The sequence below is a fragment of the Dendrobates tinctorius genome, unplaced genomic scaffold (genome assembly GCF_039654945.1).
Source record: "Dendrobates tinctorius isolate UK_male_01 unplaced genomic scaffold, ASM3965494v1 ptg000032l, whole genome shotgun sequence".
NCBI lineage: Eukaryota > Metazoa > Chordata > Amphibia > Anura > Dendrobatidae > Dendrobates > Dendrobates tinctorius.
The window spans coordinates 22,509,898-22,530,416 of NW_027361700.1; the positions used below are offsets into that span (position 1 = coordinate 22,509,898).

At 41.4% G+C, this 20,519-nt stretch overlaps 1 protein-coding gene across 2 annotated transcripts in view; it reads right to left on the minus strand.

Annotated features, from left to right (window-relative positions):
• Nucleotides 1-2,093: 2,093 nt before the first annotated feature.
• The window catches only part of LRRC3C (leucine rich repeat containing 3C), a 166,971-nt gene continuing 148,545 nt past the window's right edge, over nt 2,094-20,519 (minus strand). The window contains exons 1-2 of one of the 2 annotated variants that reach the window (XM_073572595.1): nt 9,879-10,206; nt 2,094-5,516 (exon numbers count right to left, since the gene is read on the minus strand). In XM_073572595.1, the coding sequence (XP_073428696.1) occupies nt 4,651-5,433 (783 nt within the window). In that variant the 5' untranslated portion in view covers nt 5,434-5,516; nt 9,879-10,206 and the 3' untranslated portion in view covers nt 2,094-4,650. Of the gene's footprint in view, nt 5,517-9,878; nt 10,207-20,519 lie in introns of those variants that run through there. The other variant, XM_073572596.1, reaches the window with a different exon arrangement.

Here is a 20,519-nt window from a genome sequence, read left to right on the forward strand (position 1 = left end):
ACTCCTGGGGGGCGACACAAGTGCACTGATGCCCAGCCACTGCTCGATGAATCTGCTGGTACATTGACCCAGACCACTACATTCCCCTCGCACGCTACACGGCCTGAATCTGACCCTGATGAAACTCAGGTTACCCTTCCCATATACAGTTCCATCTTACACGGTGACAAAGAGGAAGCTGCAGATGAAAGTGCAGGTTCGGCCCACCCGCCATCAGACACACCACCGTACTATCAGGGGCCCTGTGCCAGTGCCGTCGCCAACGAGTGGGCCCCCCCTGCTTGCTCAGGATCACAGCACTTGCAAGGTTGAAATACTGTGCAGTGAGATGGAAGATGGGAACGACGAGGAGTCCAGACTAGTACAGGGATTCCCTAGCGAGGAGACTTATTTCATTGTTTTCAATGTTGGGACAGCAATTTTTGGGGAGCACTATACTCTGGAGAATGATAGATGGGGCCCACCATACACTGGAACATTCCAAAGGTGAACATCAGACACTGGAGCAGCATTTACAGGGCCCATTATACACTAGAGCATTAGAAATGGGGCCCATTATGTTTGGAGCATTATTTGGGCCCATAAGACAGTGGAGCTTCATCCATGGGGACCAACATATACTGTAGCATTATGTGGAGCTCATCATATACTGTTTCAAACATTATATGGGACCAATGATTCTGTATGGAGAAATAGATGGGCCTTGTCATGAGCTGTAAAAAGTGAAGTATTTTTCATTGTACTATACCGCCATTTCTCTGCCGTATCGGAGCATGATGAGTTGTGGTATGTGTTAAAGGGGCGCTCTTTCGCCCAGGGCACATGAAAACCTGGAGCCAGCCCTCCCCCCCCACAACTGTAGCCAAATAACCCCCATTTTTCAGTGCGTTACTTGTATTATGAAGTTAATTAAGGTTGACAAGCTTAAGTAAGAAGAATTGATGCTTTTGACATTCAAATGGGCACTGTTGGTGTGTTTCCTGTCCTCCTCTCACTGCCGACTTTTATTCCCCATTGACTTACATTGGGTTTCGTGTTTCGGGACGACCCCGACTTTTCCCTATAATCGGACGATCTTGCTCGACCCGACTTTTGGAAAAGTCGGGTTTCACGAAACGAAACACGACCCTAAAAAAACAAAAGTCGCTCAACTCTACTGGCTACCCATCCACTCCAGAATCCAGTACAAACTTATTACCCTCACCCACAAAGCTCTTCATTGCTCAGCACCACCCTACATCTCGTCCCTTGTTTCAGTATGCCACCCTATTCGTGCCCTCCGTTCTGCTGATGACCTGAGGTTAGCATCCTCAATAATCAGAACCTCCCACTCCCATCTTCAAGACTATACACGTGCTGCGCCAATTCTTTGGAATGCACTTCCCAGGTCAATACGATTAGTTCCCAATCCCCACAATTTTAAGCGTGCCCTGAAAACGCATTTATTCAGACTGGCCTATCACCTCAACACATTAACCTAATCTATCCCTATGTGGCACAGCCAAAAGTTTTTTACCACAACCAGGTTCCCCGCATCATGTTCCCACATGCTTTATGCATCCATTAGCCCTTTGTGTCTGTACTGTTACACACTTAACATTATGGCTGGTCCATACAAACAGGGCAACTGTTACTACCCACCTTTCGTGTCTCCCCTTTTTTCCTCATAGATTGTAAGCTTGCGAGCAGGGCCCTCATTCCTCTTGGTATCTGTTATGATCTATGTGATTATTGTTATTCTGTAATGTCTATTGTCTGTACAAATCCCCTCTGAAATGTAAAGTGCTGCGGAATATGTCGGCGCTATAGAAATAAAATTTATTATTATTATTAAGGTAAATGTCACCCATACAATGCATTGGACGCTGTGATTCTGCACGGTTCAGTGAACACATGCGGAATCACCTGTGTTCAAAAGTCGGCAGCGCTTTGGACGCAGCAGACATGTGCTGCGTCCAAAGCGCTGCCGATTACTGACCGTGGGCACATACCCTCAGACCAGATACCTCAATGCAGCAAAATTGCTTTTTGGTGCACAAATAAAACAATTTACATTTCTGCTTATATTGAAATAAATACACATAACATCAAAATACTTTTTAATAAAAACCTATGTTTATTGATACAGTATCTAATAATTAAGGCAAGAATCTTTCTGAATCAGCTCTTTTCATTGAACTACACACGAATTGCAGCCGCCTGTCCACAGAAGGGAGATGTCTTGTCATCGGTATCAGTCACTGAACAAGTTTAATGTACATTATACCTCACTATGGCCGACATCACTTCTTTTCTATTAAATGTACAGTTATCTCCTGATTACAGATTTTTGACATCGAACAATCTCTATAATGGAGAGTTATGGGTTACTATACAATTTCCAGATATTCTCTGATTATAGATTATTATACCAAGATAAATAAACTCCACTCTTTTGGTCAGGATCTGTATAGAGTGTCCAATAACAATTATAGATGATCTGCTCAGGATCATTATGAGCTTTTACACTTACCTTTCTCTTAGAATGTCAAATACTAGGGTCAGGGTTAGTGGCCTTGTGCAAAATATTTACTGATCTTTCAATTATCTGATCGAGATCAGTGCTTGACTTTTACAGAATTCTTCATGGCCTAGTACAACCTTCCGCAGCCATTATCGTATCCCTTGTAGAAGGGTGTCACAGTTTTTGGTCAGCATTGGCTTTCTCCCGATCAGTAAAAAAAATAAAATGAAAAGTCTGTTTTCTTTTTATTTTGTTCAAAATGCTTTACATAAAAGGAATTAGAAATATTTGTGGTAAACCAATGTGTTAAATTTCCTTTGATCCACAAATGTCTTTTAAAATTCTATTTATAGGCTTGGGTTTTGGAGCTCCATCCACAATGTGCAGGTCATATCCTTAGTCGTAAATATTATGTAAATGGAATGTAAATCTATTAGTTATGCTTGGGGTATCAAATCTGTTCAGAAAGAGAAAGGCAATTTTGTATTAAAAAGAAAAATATCAGCTACAATGTTGACCCCTGGTGTCTGCTCAGCGTATTGACTAGGTAGAAATTTGGACAATCACGTTGTTACGGGTTAGTGAGGATCTTATGTGGAATTATTAATCATGCTCCTATGTAAGGACAGATAATTTAAAGGCACACATGTAAATTGTCTGTATAAAACAATGATGGCAAAGGTCATAGACTTCACTGATCAGTTAATACTGTTTATTTAAGAGAAAGGGATAAAGGATTTTTCTCTAAAATTGTAAGTTCTAATGACGCTTAGAAGTGTTGTTTCATAAATATATGATTGCTGGGGGTCTGATTGCAGAGACCCCCAATGAATGGGCAACCAAACAGTGGTTGCACATGCTCAGTGATGCTTCATTCACACGGGACCTAACATCATGAACACATCTAGTAGATGACTACACTAAATTTGCCACCTGGAGTTTTGTCATTCTAAAGCCCCCGTTACACATAGCGATATCGCTAGCAGTATCGCTGTAACATCACTGGTTTTGTGACGCAGCAGTGATATTGCTAGCGATATCGCTATGTGTGATATTTACCTCTGACCGGCTCCCCCGCTGGTTATCGCTGGTCGCGCGAGAAGGTCCTAGCCCATTTCTCGTCGGGCGCTTCCTGTGGCACCGACGAGCGACGCGTGGACGCGGGCAGGAGGACGTCAGGATCGCCGCATCTGACAGGTAAGTAGCGATCCCCGACCACTACTATGTCGCTGGTGAGATCTGCCTGTGTGGCAGCTCACTAGCGACCACTTAGCGATGCACCAGTGATCCATATCATTGTCGGGATCGCTGGTGCATCGCTAAGTGTAACGGTACCCTAATGTCCCACCAAGGCTAAGGTTTTTTTAGAACCAATTTCAAGGCCTAATCTAATCTAAAACATTTGAAGTTAGATATCAAGATGGATAAAGGGGTTGTGGTTTTGTTGGTGTTGTGTATTTGTTGGGCTGTGCAGATTGTACCAGTCTAGTGTTAGCACTTACATCTTAAAGAATCCTCCTGACCCAAATCTTATTTTCATACCTAGTACGGATATCATTATGGTGCCTAAAATTGGAATGGGATGATCTTGCAAAGAAAGTTCTCTAAAGATTTTCCTCAAGGAAAAAGATTACTATCCTACATGGCATTATTTCATGAAGTTTGACTCCAAAAGATATATGAACATAGGGGGTTCTTTCAAGTGATTACCTACTAACTTAATTTTTCAATATATTCAATTATAATCCTCTTCATTTTTGGAAGAATTTTGATGGGACCTTTTGCCATTTTGATATGTAAATGAGGATATGTGATCCGTGTATTTATGCCCCTATTGTGTCTTAGTGTTTGTGGTCCATGAACCAAGGTGAAAGTCCACCTAAATATTAGGCAGTGTCACTTAGTTGTCTTTAACACTATATAGTCTATATTTACTACATTTGGTCATTTTTGTATGCATATAAGGGCAAGAAAAACATTTTTGTACAAGTATTAGAAAATGTGAGAACAATACATCCTCTTTTGTGATGTTACGAAACTCTGAAATGGCAGCATTAAGATAAACTTTCCAGCTTAAGTGTTAAGTCATAGGGTGAACAAATAGCAAAAATAACATTTGCACCCATAACTGCAAGTCTCTACAAGAGTCAAACCACAGTGCTTAGCGTAGAGGGCTCCTCAGTGTGTCTCTGCTTGCTTGGCAGGGATTTGAGGTACTCAAGGTGGCGTCGGGCATCCTCCTGGTTCTGGCGTACATAATACACTAAGTATGAGATGACCATGGCAAACCATCCAAACATTGTGACCAGCATGGCCACATCGGTGGTTCTCTTATAAGCATTGCACAAGTCCACATCTTTAACCACCTGCAGGAAAGGTTTTCCTGCATGTTCCTCTAGGACAGAGCTAGCACAGACAATCCCATTGGATGAAGTTGGGTCTAATTCAATCATCCGAATCAATTCCTGAAGATCACAGTCACACATCCAAGGGTTGCCCGAAAGATTGGTTCTGGCTTTCAAGTTAGCAAAGACCTCCTTGTTGACTGACACTAGCTTGTTGGAAGACAGGTCTAGTGAAAGTAAATGATCGTTCAAACCCCTGAGAGCAGTAATATCCAGGTGACCCAAGGAATTGTGTGAAAGATCTAGCTCCATAAGAACTGGGAGGTTGCGGAAAGCATCTGAAGGGAGGTAGGTAATCTGGTTGAAGTCTAAATATAGGCGATTAGTGTCATTAGGAATGTCTTTCGGTACTTCTGTGAGCTGGGCATTGCTGCACCTCAGAGTCTTGTACCCATCCTCCTGAGAAGAATGGCAGCCTTTGGGAAATGTTGTGGCTGGCTGAAAGCAGAGAGACATGAGGACCAAACTGTGTAGAAGCAGCCATGTTGCCAGTGAGCGTCGAAGGTACCAGTCCAAGAAAGGCATGGCAGGCCAGCAGCATACTCAGAGGGGTGAGATTATAAGGATAATGCTCAGGACTGGGGGAACACGGGGTATTTACATCTTTTCTAGAAGAAAAAAAACACCAAGAGTGAATTTGATAGCATAGTTGTATTTATGAAATATCTTTCAGTATGGGCTTCTCTCCTAGCATCATAAAACCTTTTACAATTTTGAAATTAGGACAAGTCCTATACCAGCCAGACTCCAATAAGATTTTCCAGCTCTTTATTTCTCCTTTTACACAAACATCAGATATCAAGACATGTAACTATCGCCTCTGCCTAATACAGGCGAGAGCACAAGCCACCCCACTCCTCCTTTTACAGAAAACACCTTCTCATGTAAACCTGAGAGGATAGTTGTCATGTCCTCCTTAATCCCTCCTGTACCGATAAGGGAGTATTGTCTTCTCATCCTCTTCCATTACATAACATAATCTCTTTTTCTTCGCTCGCTATAAATCAAGACAAGATATATGCAGAAGATGGTTTCTCTATTTTGGTTTGACTAGACAAGTTTTTGTTAGGGACAGCAGAAGTTGCATCGTTTTGGCACCAGCATATGCCAGGATGATTATGCTAGGTTGGATTTTTATTATGTAACCACTGCTTTAAATCACCTTTACAACAAAAATTGCCTTCTGACAAATAAGGATATAACTACAACTTATACAATATTGTAAAAAGAGTTGCTAAAAACTAATCAAAAAGTTATATGTACCAAAAAATAGTACCATTGAAAAATAATACAATTCAATCGTTTAATTAAACAAATTCTAATACAACTACAGTATATTGAATTAAAAAGAAAAAGGTATGGCTATTAAAGCAAAAAACAATGAAAAAAAAACACCTCAAAATAATTGTTTGGTTCTGAAAGTCCCAAAATCTGTGCCGTATTAAGGGGTTAATTATATGATATTCTAATGGCTGTTCAAACCGAAAGCTAAATTCTAAATTTTGCTGGATAATGAATAGCCGACAGCAGTGCACTGCGGGAGCTCAAATGACAGCTACAAGTAAACTGTAAGTTCACAGGATTGTCTATAGATGATGCATAAATCAAATGGAGACTCCAAGAAGGAGATAGTAGAAAGGGAATGTGCCATCAAAAATTAGGATAGTTTTTAATCCGCTTTTTGTGTTTAATGTATTTTTAATGCATTTTTTCATATCACATTATATATAAAAAATAAAAATTAGAAATCTTGCAGTTTTCACTAATTAGACTCTTATTTCCAGTTCTTCCAGGAATTCGACATGTACATTAGCAGCGGTTGACTGACATAGACCCTATCTTTTGTATTATAGCATCTAATGAGAGTGGGAACAGGTTATTGGGGAGCAGGGTCAGATGTGAAATCACCTATTGTGATTGGTAGATTCTGTTATCAGCTGTGTATAGGGGTGTTACTTATCACCCATCCTCTGATGATAAGGAACCTTCTGAAAACTCTTCCTGAAAGGACAGGAAGTATGAATCTAAAGTAGACGCATTAGCTAGTATGAAAATTTCAAGATTCTTAATGATGTTTTTTATTTTTTTAAACAGATTTTAATATGGAAAAATAAATTTCCAATGTTTTAGACTGTACAAGAAACACAGAAAAACTTAATTAAACCTCAGGGCATTTCCTGAAGACACGTACCTCCTTATATTAAAGGGGTTGATCAAAACTTTATAAGATCCTTTCATGTGATCAAATTGTGATAGATAAGCTCTTTTATAAATATCATGCATGGACAACCCCTTTACTCTTTGGGAGCAAATAGATATGAGCCTCATCATGTCTATATTCCTGTATGCACGATTTGCACTTTATGTGATCTAACTTTATGGGGAGCTATCTTTGCTGGCAGCCTAATCTGTACCATGGTATTACTTTTATGCTTGAATTAACTGTTTTTTTATTTATTTATCAATTATGATACATATACGTATTCATATACCATTCGTGCAGAAATGAGTTTCTGTAATGATTCAATATTATTTTGTCATGCCTTCTGATTTTGTTTGTCTTTTTCCTTTGTGGCTTACCCGACATATATTTCCGTGACTGTTATGTTGGATATATGCTTCTCTTTTAATTTATATTATGAAAGTATTCATATTTATTTTAGTCTTGGCACATTTTTTGTCGAGTTGGTTTTGGGAAGCCTTAACCATCAGGATTACAAGGTCTGCTCTTATGATACTGATGACCTGTCATGATAGGTCACCAGTATCAAATTGGTGCCAGTCCACCACCCTGCACCTCCACTGGTCAGCAGTTTTCAGCTTTGGCAGCAGCCAGATGTAAATAGTGAACGTAGGCAGAACAGCAAAGTGCCATTCACTATGTTGTGGCCGTTGCTCAGAACTGCAACTCAGCCCATATTTACATCCTTAGGAGGTATGCTGCAGTACCGGAGAATGTCCACTACACGGTGAATGGAACTTTGGAGTTCTTGTTCCATTTATTATTGCTCACACCCAGTCGCCACCAGTCAGAAACAGCTGATCAGTGGGAGTGCCAGATTTTGGATCCCCTCCAATCGGATATTGATGGTTAGGTCATCAATATCATAAGAATGGAAAGCCCCTTTAAAATGTCGTAGAATTTCTTGAATTCAATTTCTGTTAAACCCTTTACGGAAGAAATATAAGTTATCCGAGATGACTGGTAATTAGCCTTTTTTAATCTACTATGACTGACTTCAACTATTAGCAACAAGCTCCTTCCAACTTTCTCACCTCATTTCCTATCACGGAACTCTGCAATGAATTATTTACTTTCTGCTGCAAATGACCTTTTCACATGAATTACGGTAATCAATACCTCATAGGTAGAGTAATTACTATAGAAAATTAATTGTCAGTCTGTATAGCATAGAGAAGGCTTACTTCTCTCCTAGATTTGGCAAGAAAACAAGAATAAATCGCACAGTGTGCAATTGGCCAACCACACTTATGGCCATCAGCCATACCCTGTCACTTCTCCAAACAGGTCAAAGAAGGATAGTAAGCTTCCAAACCATTCCATGGGGCAATAAAGGGTCGTCACTATGAAATCCAACATGCTTGATCTTTGCTTCGTTAGTTGGTTTGCTCCATATATATGATATTACTAGCACATCCCACCAACAATTACGGTATCTATTATGTATGGCCAGCATCTAGCGTTACCTCCTGTTTCTATACATGTGCCTTCTATAAAGCAGGTGGGGTATGAGTACTGTGTAGCCAGGTCAGAATCAAATCATCAGAATGTTTACAACAGAAAAAGAAGAGTATGTTGGTTTTGTTGAAGAAAGTGACCAAATCATATACATGGTATTAATGTGGAGCTTACATTACAGATTATAAGTTAACCACAAGCTCGGGTTGGCACAAGTTAAATTACAGGTAAGTATACTGTGCAGCACGACAAGACTGCCTGTTGTTACATGGGGGGCATCGTCTGGTGGTCTGCTCAGCCAAATAGCATGAGCGTAGTGATCAGTTTGATGAAGATTAGGCATAATTTGCAAGCAGCTGCAGGGACTAGCGGATTCAATTCGAACCAGGGCAACATCTGCATGTATTTTATGTTATGCTTAAGGCTTTCTCAAAATACTCCATTTACTCCTAAGCCCGATGAAGCATGGGTTAAATGGCTTCCTCAAATGGACCCCAGTGTCTATTGGAAGAAACTTCTGAGAAGGATTATCTCACGTGTACCGCGCACAATATGCAATTTTTGGGAGGCGTCATATGGGGCTGCTAGGAGTGGTGTCATATTAAGGACAAATTACACAGATCCCAGAGTTTTCTAAAGTATTACATGGATGTTTCAGACGTTAGACAAGGGAATAGCCCGACTGCTATGGTCCATCACTGTGATTTGTAATAGTCAGGAACCACTGACAGGTTGATGGATTCATTAATGTATAATTGGATATTTAGTGGTTCAATGGCTGCTTGCTGTTTTCCTGGCTAGGCAGCGGAATTAACCCTTCCGTTTCTTTAAAATACCAAGCCTGGTCTGTACAGTTACACAGTATTACATGAAATATCAGTTGTAGAAAGCCTCAGGCATATTCTTCTGTCTCTTCTAGAAAGGCTTGGAGATCTTACAGGCTTAGAGGGCACACCCTAGCTTGGTGGAGAAAATAGTTTGCGTTTTGACAAAAACGATTCATTATTGTCTTTTGCAGCCAGGTACTGGGGAATCCTTTTAACCTTGTAAAGACAAGTCACGTCTAAGAAGCAATGGAGCAATCCCTAAGGGAGTTCCCTCTTGTAGGAGCACTGCTAGGGAGAGCCCATCAAGTATTCAGCAGAACAAGAAGATATACTATATGAACCAAGAGGCTATCCAATGACAACCATTCATTTCAACATACTAAGAAATATCAGTTAGGGAAGCAATTTCATCATATCTAAAAATTAAGGAAAAGAAAAATTACCTGTATCTCCACTGGTGACTCTAACCCGGCTTTGGTATGTTAGGGCAGGTGGTTGAATTCACCTGAGAGTCCACAAAACAGGTCAACCTAACATTAGATTCATTCATTCATTGATAATCAACAGGCGTCTTCTTTCCTACAAGCTCTCAACAGATAGAAAGTTGGTGTGATGATCCAGGAGCCTCTGTCAAGCATAGTCATGGAGATAGTGGAATAAGAGAAGATTGCCTGTTATTCCCAGGTCCTGCTGGGATTATTAGTGGTGAAGGGAAGACACAGATCTCTCAGCTGTGGCCCATCCTCACCTCTTCCTAACAAGCTCTCTGTGTGTTTTCCTGCACGAGAATGAGGTCTCTCAGCTGGGGATTGGAAACTCCGCCTGATGTGAAAGAAGGAAGGAGGGAGGGAGCGAGGTGGATAAAGAGAAAAGACAGTAGACACTGGATAGGAGTATGGAGGAAAGAACAAAATAAGGTGGAAAAGAAAAAAATATTCCATAAGAGGAATTGCAACTATTTCTAAAGGAGAGGGCGATACCTAAGAACTTGCAAGTCTACAGTCCATCGTAATCCAGAGTCATAACACCCATATCCCATGATTCAGGGTGTAGGAACCTCTCTGCAAGCAACAGACTTCAGAAGCAGTGGCGTAACTTGAAGCTTGTGGGCCTCAATACAGTATTTCCCTTATGGCCCTCAACTATCACAGGTTTTTAATAAAATTGGTCTGTCTTCTCATATGGGCGAAAAAAAAAAATCTTTTGGGAGCCAAGCCCGACCTCTGTCCCCACTGTTGTTGTGTTCCTATTCATAAATCAAGTAGAAGACTCACTGCTCAGACATGGAGGTGTCTGCATCCTACACTGCGCCACCAATGACTCATGATCGACCCACAGGACACCGGCTCCCTTGAACCTGTCTTATGCACTGGACTTCTAGTCAATCTTGATACTTCACTGAAAGGACGACTATGTGATAAAGGCCATCAATTGGCCGAAACGTCTCTAGTTGTCGCTTCACCTACCATTGTCAATAAATATTCAGCTGAAGCATAATTACTCTATTATACGTGTGCAGTGATTGCTTTTGAACTTGTAAGATATCATTCAGACGTACCATATTTTGCGTATGTAAAAAAACAGACAATTGTCATCAGTGCTTTGGATCTGAGTTTCAACATCAGTGTTTGGTCAGTATTATTTTTTACCATCACTGTTTGGCCAGTGGTTTTCACATATGGATAAATTTACAAAGCTTTTCCTATAGTTTACAGTGTTAATAATTGACTGATGCCATCCGCAGGCTGTTCATAATTTTCACAGACCCATAGACTTGTATTGGTGCTTTTCATCCACAATGAAGAAAACTGACAAATCTTCATGATATTTGCCCACATGGTCCTTAAATAAGCATGGACTATAGAAGACTATTTAGTCATCATCATGTAAGCTCGGCATTGTTACTGTATATCAGGATGCTCAGTTGAGAGACAAACAAACACACAAACCAGGTTAAGCAATCCCATAGACTATAAGCAATGGGTATGTGCTCTATCTGTGAAAATCACGGATACAACACGTACATGAAAAACAGACGTCTGAATGAGGCCTAACACATAGCATGAATTCAAGGCCAACCGTGCTGATGAATAAGGAAGCACTCCCATCAAAACACTTATGCTCTTAATATAGTCCAATCATCATATTATATCGCACTGTGTATCTTGTCCCTGCATGTATCTTCCTCTCTAAGGCTAAGTGCCTACGTTGCAGAAATGCTGCGGAAATGTCTGCAGGATTTCTGCAACTCCCTGCTGTGGGTAAAACGCATGCGGAATTCGCATGCCTTTTTCCGCAAAACACAAGCGTTTTTAGCTTGCAGAATGCTTGCGCTTTTCCAAGCGATTTGAAGCATCACTTGGAAAAGTGATTAACAGGTTGGTCACACTTGTCAAGCATAGTGCTTGACAAGTGTGACCAACTTTTTACTATCGATGCTGCCTATGCAGCATCAGTAGTAAAAGATAGAATGTTAAAAATAATTTAAAAAATATGGTTATTCTCACCTTCTGACGGCCCCCAATCTCCTCAGAAGCGCTCCCAGTACGTTCTGTCCCCAGGCATGCTTTGCGCGAAGGACCTTTGTAACGTCACGCTCGCGAGACCGCGACGTCATCTCAGGTGATTTGCGCAATGCATCCCTGGGAACGGAAGATGCTGGTAGCGTGGCTGAGAGGCAGGAGGACTCCGGGGGCCATCAGAGGGTAAGTATATCACTATTTTTTATTTTAAGTCTATTTTTAACAGGATTATGGTACCCAGGGCATGGAGGAGAGTCTCCTCTCCTCCAGACCCTGGGTACCATCCGCACATGAAGCGCTCACTTTACGCATGGTGGGCATAGCCACATGCATAAAGTGGGCATTTCAATGCCAACCTATGGCGGCGGAATCGCCGCGATTCCACAGAAATAATGAACATGCTGAGGATTTATCCGCTATTCGATTCCGCAGCGGGAAAATCCTCAGCATGGGCACAGCAACTGCGGAATCCCATAGGATTGCACGGGAATGCGTTTTTTAAGCGTTTCCGCTGCCGGAAAAATGCAGCGGAAACACTTAAGAAATGCAACGTGGGCACACAGCCTTAAACTCCTGACTCAGCTGTTCCCATCTCCCCCTGCCAGGAACTTTTGCAGTAACTTATGATACAGGGAAAAGAGACTTCCTTAGAAGGATTCAGCTAGTCTGTTTTTAGTCACGTGATGCCATAGACCTAATGGAAAAGAAGAAGAATTAGCTATGTAGAAAGGAAAAATGAGCAATTGTAAGTACACAGTGCTATATAATATGATGACTGCAGTACGTTAAGAGGATACAAACTTTGATGGAAGTTCTTCTTTAACCACTGTAGACTACATTTCCCATTATATTCAGAAACTTAAAGATTGACTATTTGGCATAAGCTAACCATAATGCAAGATGTAGATTGAAACTCAAGAATGTTTTGGGACTGACATATTTTACCTTCCCAGGCATGACAGCCATCTAACACATTACACCTTAGATAAAAAATAAGAAATTGCCCATGTCACGGGGTCCTTCTCCGATACCACACAATCAGCAGAGGGAGGCAAGTGTGAACAATCCCAAGACCTTTATTACAGGAAAAATTAGAAGGTCCATAAACAATCCACCACACTGAGGATGCAATAGTCCAGAACAAGAATGCAGTCAAGAAACATGATAAAATGTCCAGGGATACGAGATTCCAAAACTCTAGCAGCCAGAGGATAAAATGCGTCCTTCTCTCTGGGGTGCAGTCTTCACCAAGCTCTCCACACAGGAACTGACTTGTCCACCTCCTCTCCTCCCCACCCCCTTCCTTGTGTACAGCTTCTGTCCTCCCCAGTCCCCTCCTTATGTCCTGGGGTAGTCAGACAGGTTGAGGAGACAATGGAGCCTTGGGGATTAAGGAACCACAGGGGGTCATCGAGAGACAGATACAGTCAGGCTATAGACATGCAAGGCAACAAGAAAAACACTATGACAATCAGTGAAATAGAAATATACACAAAATGATATCCACATAGCATATCACACCATCACAGCCCAGTTTATACCTCGCACTCTATGTAAGAGCAGATTAAGTGCACATATGCTGAGATCAGCATTAGTAAGGTGTAAAAGTAATGTAATGTTTGTGCCACCTGCAAAAAGCCCTGGTGAGGACTGTAAAATGTTCAAGATCTTGATTTCTTTCCAGATACTAGGATAGACATAGACTGCCTGTGGTGAATGTTGAAACTAGTAGCTTTACCTTTCCCAAGCCCATTGAAGACCCTTAAGGCCCCATCACACTAAGCGACTTACCAGCGATCCCGACACCAATATCAAGGTGTCAGGATCGCTAGTAAGTCGCTATGTGATCGCTGGTGAGCTGTCACACAGACAGCTTCACCAGCGATCAGCACAGTGATGCCGAGCGCCCGGCATCGCTGGCCATCCCTGTAAAAAATAGAATCAAAATAAAAAATATAGTAATTCTCACCTTCCGACGTTCCGTTCAGCCATCCTGCCTCTCTCCACGCTCCGGTCCCAGTGATTCTTTGCGAAAATGACCGCGAGATGTCACGGTCTCGAGGGATAACAAAGTCTCGCGGTCATTCGTGCAAAGGATCACTGGGACCGGAGCGTGGAGAGAGGCAGGATGGCTGAACGGGACGTCGGAAGGTGAGAATAACTATATTTTTATTTTTTTTATTATTTTTTACACCTGATCGCTGGTCTCCCGCCTGTCACACACAGCGATGCGTGCTGGCCAGCGGGAGACCAGCGACCAAAGAAATGTCCAGAGGTTTCTTCCAGCGATCAGCGATACCGGCAGGGGGGCCGCTCGCTGATCGCTGTCACACACAGCGATCCCACTGGTGAGATCGTTGTTACGTCACAAAAGTTGTGACTCAGCAGCGATCTCGCTACCGAGATTGCTTAGTGTGACGGGGCCTTTAGGGCTTATGCACACAGGCTATATTGTTGGTATATGTAATAAGGAACCAATAGCAAAGAATACAGTCATGGTCAAATGTTTTGAGACTGATGCAAATTTTGGTTTTCACTAAATTTGCAGCTTCAGTGTTTGTAGATATTTTAGTCAGATGTTTCTATGGTTACTGAAGTGCAATTACTGTGTAAGAATTTCATAAATTGTTATTCTTGTATTGACTAATACAATAAGTTTATGCAAAAACTCAATAAAGTGTTGCTCCTTTTATTCAATACTTCTGTAGTTTGCCATGGCAGCTGGATATCAGCATCTGACTGAGCAAATCCTGACTGATGACAACCCATCCTTGTCTAATAAATGCTTGAGGTTTACCATTATTTTTGTTTGTCTACATGCTTTTTGAGGATTGACCATAGGTTCTCAATGGGATTGACACCTCTGGAGTTTCTGGGCCACTTAGTTATCACTTTCACCTTGTGATATGGTGCACCAATATGCTGGAAACATTTTAAGCCCCTGCCTTTGAACACTTGCTACGCAATTGTTTTTTTTCACTTGAAAAAGAAATTTGTCCAAAGTTGAAACACGTTGTGGAAATAAAAACCGTTCAACTCATCTTGGTCCTAAGGATTCTTCATTATAGCAACGCAGCCTGATACCGTGTTATCGTCCAAATTAGTCAACTATCCTGGATGAGATCATCTCCCAGTCACAAAGCAGCAGCAGCTGACATTGTCAGGTGTTCATAGGAGTTGTTCCTGCACACAACCCGGTCCTTTTACTATCCTTGAACCCAATAGGTTAGCGACTGATTGTCTTTGCCCTTCAGTTCCCCTATAGTTTTCCTACCATAATGCTGGAAAAAGCATTGTTCATCTCCAAATTGCTCCTGTATTATTGAGAGACATTACTTTTGGTGGATGTTTAGATACTGTTCTTTATTTATGGCAGTATTCTTAGGCAAAATTGTATCATACATCCCTCCCTTGGATGAAAAGCCACCCCACACATGAATCGTCTGAGGATGCTTTACTGTTTGTATGGCACAAGACTTGTGGTAGCGCTCAACTTTTCTTTAAGGGACAAGTTCTTTTAGAAGGGCTTCATCAGAGAAAACAACTTAACCTCAGTCCCTGTACCTCCTGAAGAATGTCAGTCTGTCCTTGACATTTTTCTAGCAGACAAGTGGCTTCTTTGCTGCCCTTTTTTCGACACCAGGACAGCTACCAAAAGCCTTTCCTTCACTGTGCATGCTGTTGCACTAACATCTGTCTGCTGCAATTACTGAGCAATCTCGGCACACGTGTTGAACTGATCCCTTTGCTTCTTTATGGAATGGTCTTGTCACATCCTGGAATTTCTTGGGCACCCTGAAGCCTTCTTTACAGCAAATGAACCTCACTCTTTAAAATTTTTGATCCAATAAGTGGTTGAATTAGGCACAATCTAACAAACAGCAATGTCCTTGCCTGTAAAGTCCTTTTGTTGCCAAGCAATGCCGACTGCACATGCTTCATTGGAAGTTACCAGGATTAACAGAAGAAGACAGTAATTTCAAGCTCCAGCACCCTTTAAAAGCAATAAACCTGCTCCTATAATTAAATCAGCTTGACAGTGATATCAGCTGCATTGTCCTCGTTAACACTTTATCTTGAGTTAACGAGCAGATCACTGAAATAATGGAGGCAGATCATTTTGTGGCAAAGCTAAAAATTATTGGATATAGGGTTTTGGGATGAAATTAGTTTTTATGCTAAGGAATTTTTGCAATTCATGTGATAACTTTCATAATAATCTAGAGTTAATCCAAATTAATTATGAAGATTGCAGCAGCAAACTGTGAAAACCAAAATTTGTGTCCGTCTCAAAACTTTTGTCCACAACGGTATAGTGCCATATGTACCGTAAATACTAGGGATGAGCGAGCATGCTCGGTGGTACTCGGATATCACTCAAGTATCTGGGTGCTCGGCAGTGTCTGGTGCTCGGATGTAATGTGCAGATCCCCACCCTGCATTTTGGTGCCTGTTGAACAGCCAATATACATGCGGGGATTACCTGTCAGTCAACATAATGCTGTAATCATCTTGGTAGTGGCATTACTGTGATTTGCTGGCTGCATTACCTCATCAGAGGTTATAAAAGGACAGGCACCGCCGCGTTCGGCACACAGACGCCATTGTACAGCTCAGAGATAGTTTGTATTATTATTATTTATATAGCACCATTGATTCCATGGTGCTGCACATGATGTACATGAGAAAGGGTTACATCAAAGTACAAATATCACTAAAGGTACTGTCACACTTAGCAATGTACCAGCGATCCCGTCCAGCGATATGACGCGGTCAGGATCGCTGGTACATCGCTAAGTGGTCACTAGTGAGCTGTCACACAGGCAGATCTCACCAGCGACATCGCTGGGGACGGGGATCGCTACTTACTTGTCACACCAGGCGATCCTGCGTCCTCCCGCCCGGCTCCACGCGTCGTTCGTCGTCACAGCAGGAAGCGCCGCAGGAAGCTGACGACGAGAAATAGTCCTGGACGTTCTCGCGCGATCAGCGATAAGCAGCGGGGGAGCGGGTTGTAGGTAAGTATCAGACACAGCAATATCGCTAGCAATATCGCTATAACGTCACAAGTTATAGCGATATTGCTAGCGATATCGCTTAGGCCTCTTTCACACTTCCGTTTTTTACAATCAGTCAAAATCCACCAGGTTTTGAAAAAAACGGATCCGCATTTTGACGGATTGCCGTCCGTTGCATCTGTTTTTGTGTGGATCCGCCATAGTGTTGCTGTCCGTCAACATCCTCAAAGATTTCCAAACAGAGCTTGCAACGTTTTTTTGGCCAGCGGATCCTCCAGACACTGATTTAACCCCAAATTCTGTCTGGGTGCCAGACAAAAAAAAAAAATTCTCTCTCTCTCTCTCTCTCGCTCTCGCTCTCTCCTTCCCGGCCAGCGGTTCCTTTAAATTTCCTCATTTTGCGGATCCGTCAAAAAACGGATCCTGTGGCATCCGTTCACATCAGTTAAGAACGGATCCGCTTGTCCGCCTTTTTGGCGGATTTTAACTGACACAAAAAACTGAAGTATGAAAGAGGCCTTAGTGTGACAGTACCTTTACAGTAGACAAACTAACAAAGGTAGACTGGTACAGAGGGAAAAGGAAACTGCCCTTGCCGGCATACATTCCACAGGATTAAGGGGAAGGATACAGAAGGTTGGTGTTGCGGTATCCCTGATGGTGTTAAGATGGCAGCGTAGTCATTGCAGGTTGTAATCTTTCTTAATGAGATGGGTTTTCAAGTTCGGTCTGAAGGATCGGAATTTGATGGATAATAGGACGTTTTGGGACACCGAATTTCAGAGAATGTGGGATATTTGGGAGAAGTCTTGGAGGTAATTGGTGTAGGAACGAATAAGTGTGAAGAAGAGATGGAGTTCTTGGGAGGACCAGAGATTACGTGAGGGGAAGATATTGGGAGATTAGTTTGGAGATATATGGAGGTGAAGATGGTTTTGTAGATCAGTGTTAGTAGTTTGAGTATTGGAGGGAGAGAGCAGTTATCCAGGCCTGTGTGTGCACAATTGAACTTATCAGAGTGCTCTAGCGTTGATACTGGTGCTGAACCATCATACTAGCAGCCCTAAGGGCTAATTCAGTGCTGTTTGTATCAGATACATTCTGCATTTAGCCTAGGGACAGTTGCAGGTAGAGTGGTAGAATAAAGGCTATAGCAGCTACACGTGATCAGATTTTTTTTTCTTGGTGAAAAAATTCACTATATTGTCACCCATTCATTATTATGTGATTTGTGGTACATTTCTGTGTTATATAACACTCCAAAAATCATAGCTAAATTTGTCTGGATTCAATTATTCATCCACAGAGTATTAAGTGCTTTCTGTTACATTTCGGTGGTAAATAAAAGTAAAAAAAAATTATAAATTTTTTGTGGATTCAATTAGTCATCTAGAATCTTTAACGCACTGCTTAGTGTTACATTACGGTGGTATATAAATCTAAAAAAAAAGTTCAAATTTTTTTTTCTGAATTCAATTAGTCATTCATACAGTTTATCGCTCTGTGTAAAATTATGTTGGTTAAAAATTTTTAAAAACCACTTGACCTGCTACAGTTGACCACATTTTTTGATTCCAAAAATTGACTATTCTCATCCATACAGTTTAACCTGCTTTGTGTAAAATTACAGGAGTTTAAAGTGTTTAAAAAGCCCTTGGCCTGCTACAGGTGACCAATTGTTTTGGTTCATTAAGATTATTTAGCTTCAATTAATAAAGGAAATTTGGTTTCCAGAGACTGAGCAATTAGAAAATGCATAAGGTGTGCGGTAAGGGACGGGGAAGTGGAAGTGCTGATGATGGTCCACGCCGACCGTGGCACACACATCCGATAATTCTTAATAGTAGGGGAGCACCTAGAAATAGTACATGGTCGAATTGGTGTTACCATTTAATTTATCAAGAGTGATAGGGCTCGTTTCTACTTACCTTATTGTCAATTTTTCATCTGACAGATCACAAATGCATCAGGATTTTTGAGCCAAGACAAACTTCGTGTCCTTTTTTGTAGTTTTGTTCCCCACCCAATCAATAGAACCACAAAGGCAATGGCCAGGGCCGGCCCGAGAGATTACGGCGACCTAGGCGAAACTATTTTGTTGCGCCCCTACTATTCTTGGCAGTAGATGAAAACTTGGGATATAAATTTAGGAGCAAAATAAACCACAACAACAATGATTAATTAACTCTCTCCTAACTCTTTAATCTTCTGAGAAGTTGTATAGGACAAATATATACAAAGTAATCAATAACACAAAACAAAAACGACCATAGGTAATTATAATTTTTGTTTCCTTGCCTTTTTTTTTTAAAAGGATGAAACTAAGTCACCGAGATTAATTTGTTTAGCAACTTCAGATTCTATCGAAATTGTTGCCAACCCAACCAACCTCTCTTGCGTCATATTTGCCCTTAAATATGTACACTTTTCTTTCCATCCCTAAAACTTTTTGCCTTTTGAAAAGATTTTTTATAATTGTTTCTATTTTTTCTCTGGCGCCCCCTTTGGGTCGGCGCCCTAGGCGGCCGCCTAGTTCGCCTATACGTTCGGGCCGGCCCTGGCAATGGCACAGGCTGCCCCTGTGGTTTGTCCACAACTGTTCCACTTGCATTTGGAGCTTTTGCATAGAGTAGAGTTGGCAGCGGTTTATCTCCAAGTAAATCAAAAGGATTGGCCATTAAAATTCTAACAGGTCATTCTCTCCCCTGGTATAATCTGTGGGATGAGATTCGGGAGACCCATATGCACATTACATAGTTGACCAAACCCACCAAGATTTTGCAGGGAGAGAAGGATCTGGCTTGTTTAATTTCCAATAGCCGATACTTTTCTTCTCCGGGACAGAAGCCAAGCCAACAGAGAAACCTGAATGATTGTGTATGGGGGTCTGTGATAGGTGCTCCTTAAAGTGACACATTTTTGCCAGCTTAACAATAAATTTACTAATATACTACTTATTTTGTCCCCAGTTACACTAATGCCACCAACGTCTAGATAATTGTTCACAGGAGAGACATTGTGAAGAGGAAAAAAATGTTGGTCACTTCGACATGAATTAATTCAGTAAAATGGATATTTATTTGTGTGGGCAGGATAATAATGGTTGATACTGAACACTAGCTGTAGTCTCAGGTAACATTGTCATCTTATGATTACAGCAGTCTACAGATTGAGAGTGAGCTCATAGGTGGCACTTCATTTAAAGTGCATCTTGTGTGACCTGTGCCCTCCATTGGGATAATTCCTACCTCATCTACAGCAACAAAGCTACATGGTCAAGCCATTAGTGTTCACAATGAGCCTATCAGTATTCACCATAAAGCACGGTATGTCATGTGAGCACTCAGGGTTTTATTATATATAGCCTATTATTCTCCACAGCCAGCAGGATGCTACACACTGCACCGCAGGGCACACCAAAGCTGCAAAAGCCTAGGAAGCATTGATCAGCTGAGTCATAGGGAAGCATTGCATTTGCATTACTTACGAAATATTTTGTGAAAATCACAGAATTTATATTAAATGCTTTGCATAATTAGAAATA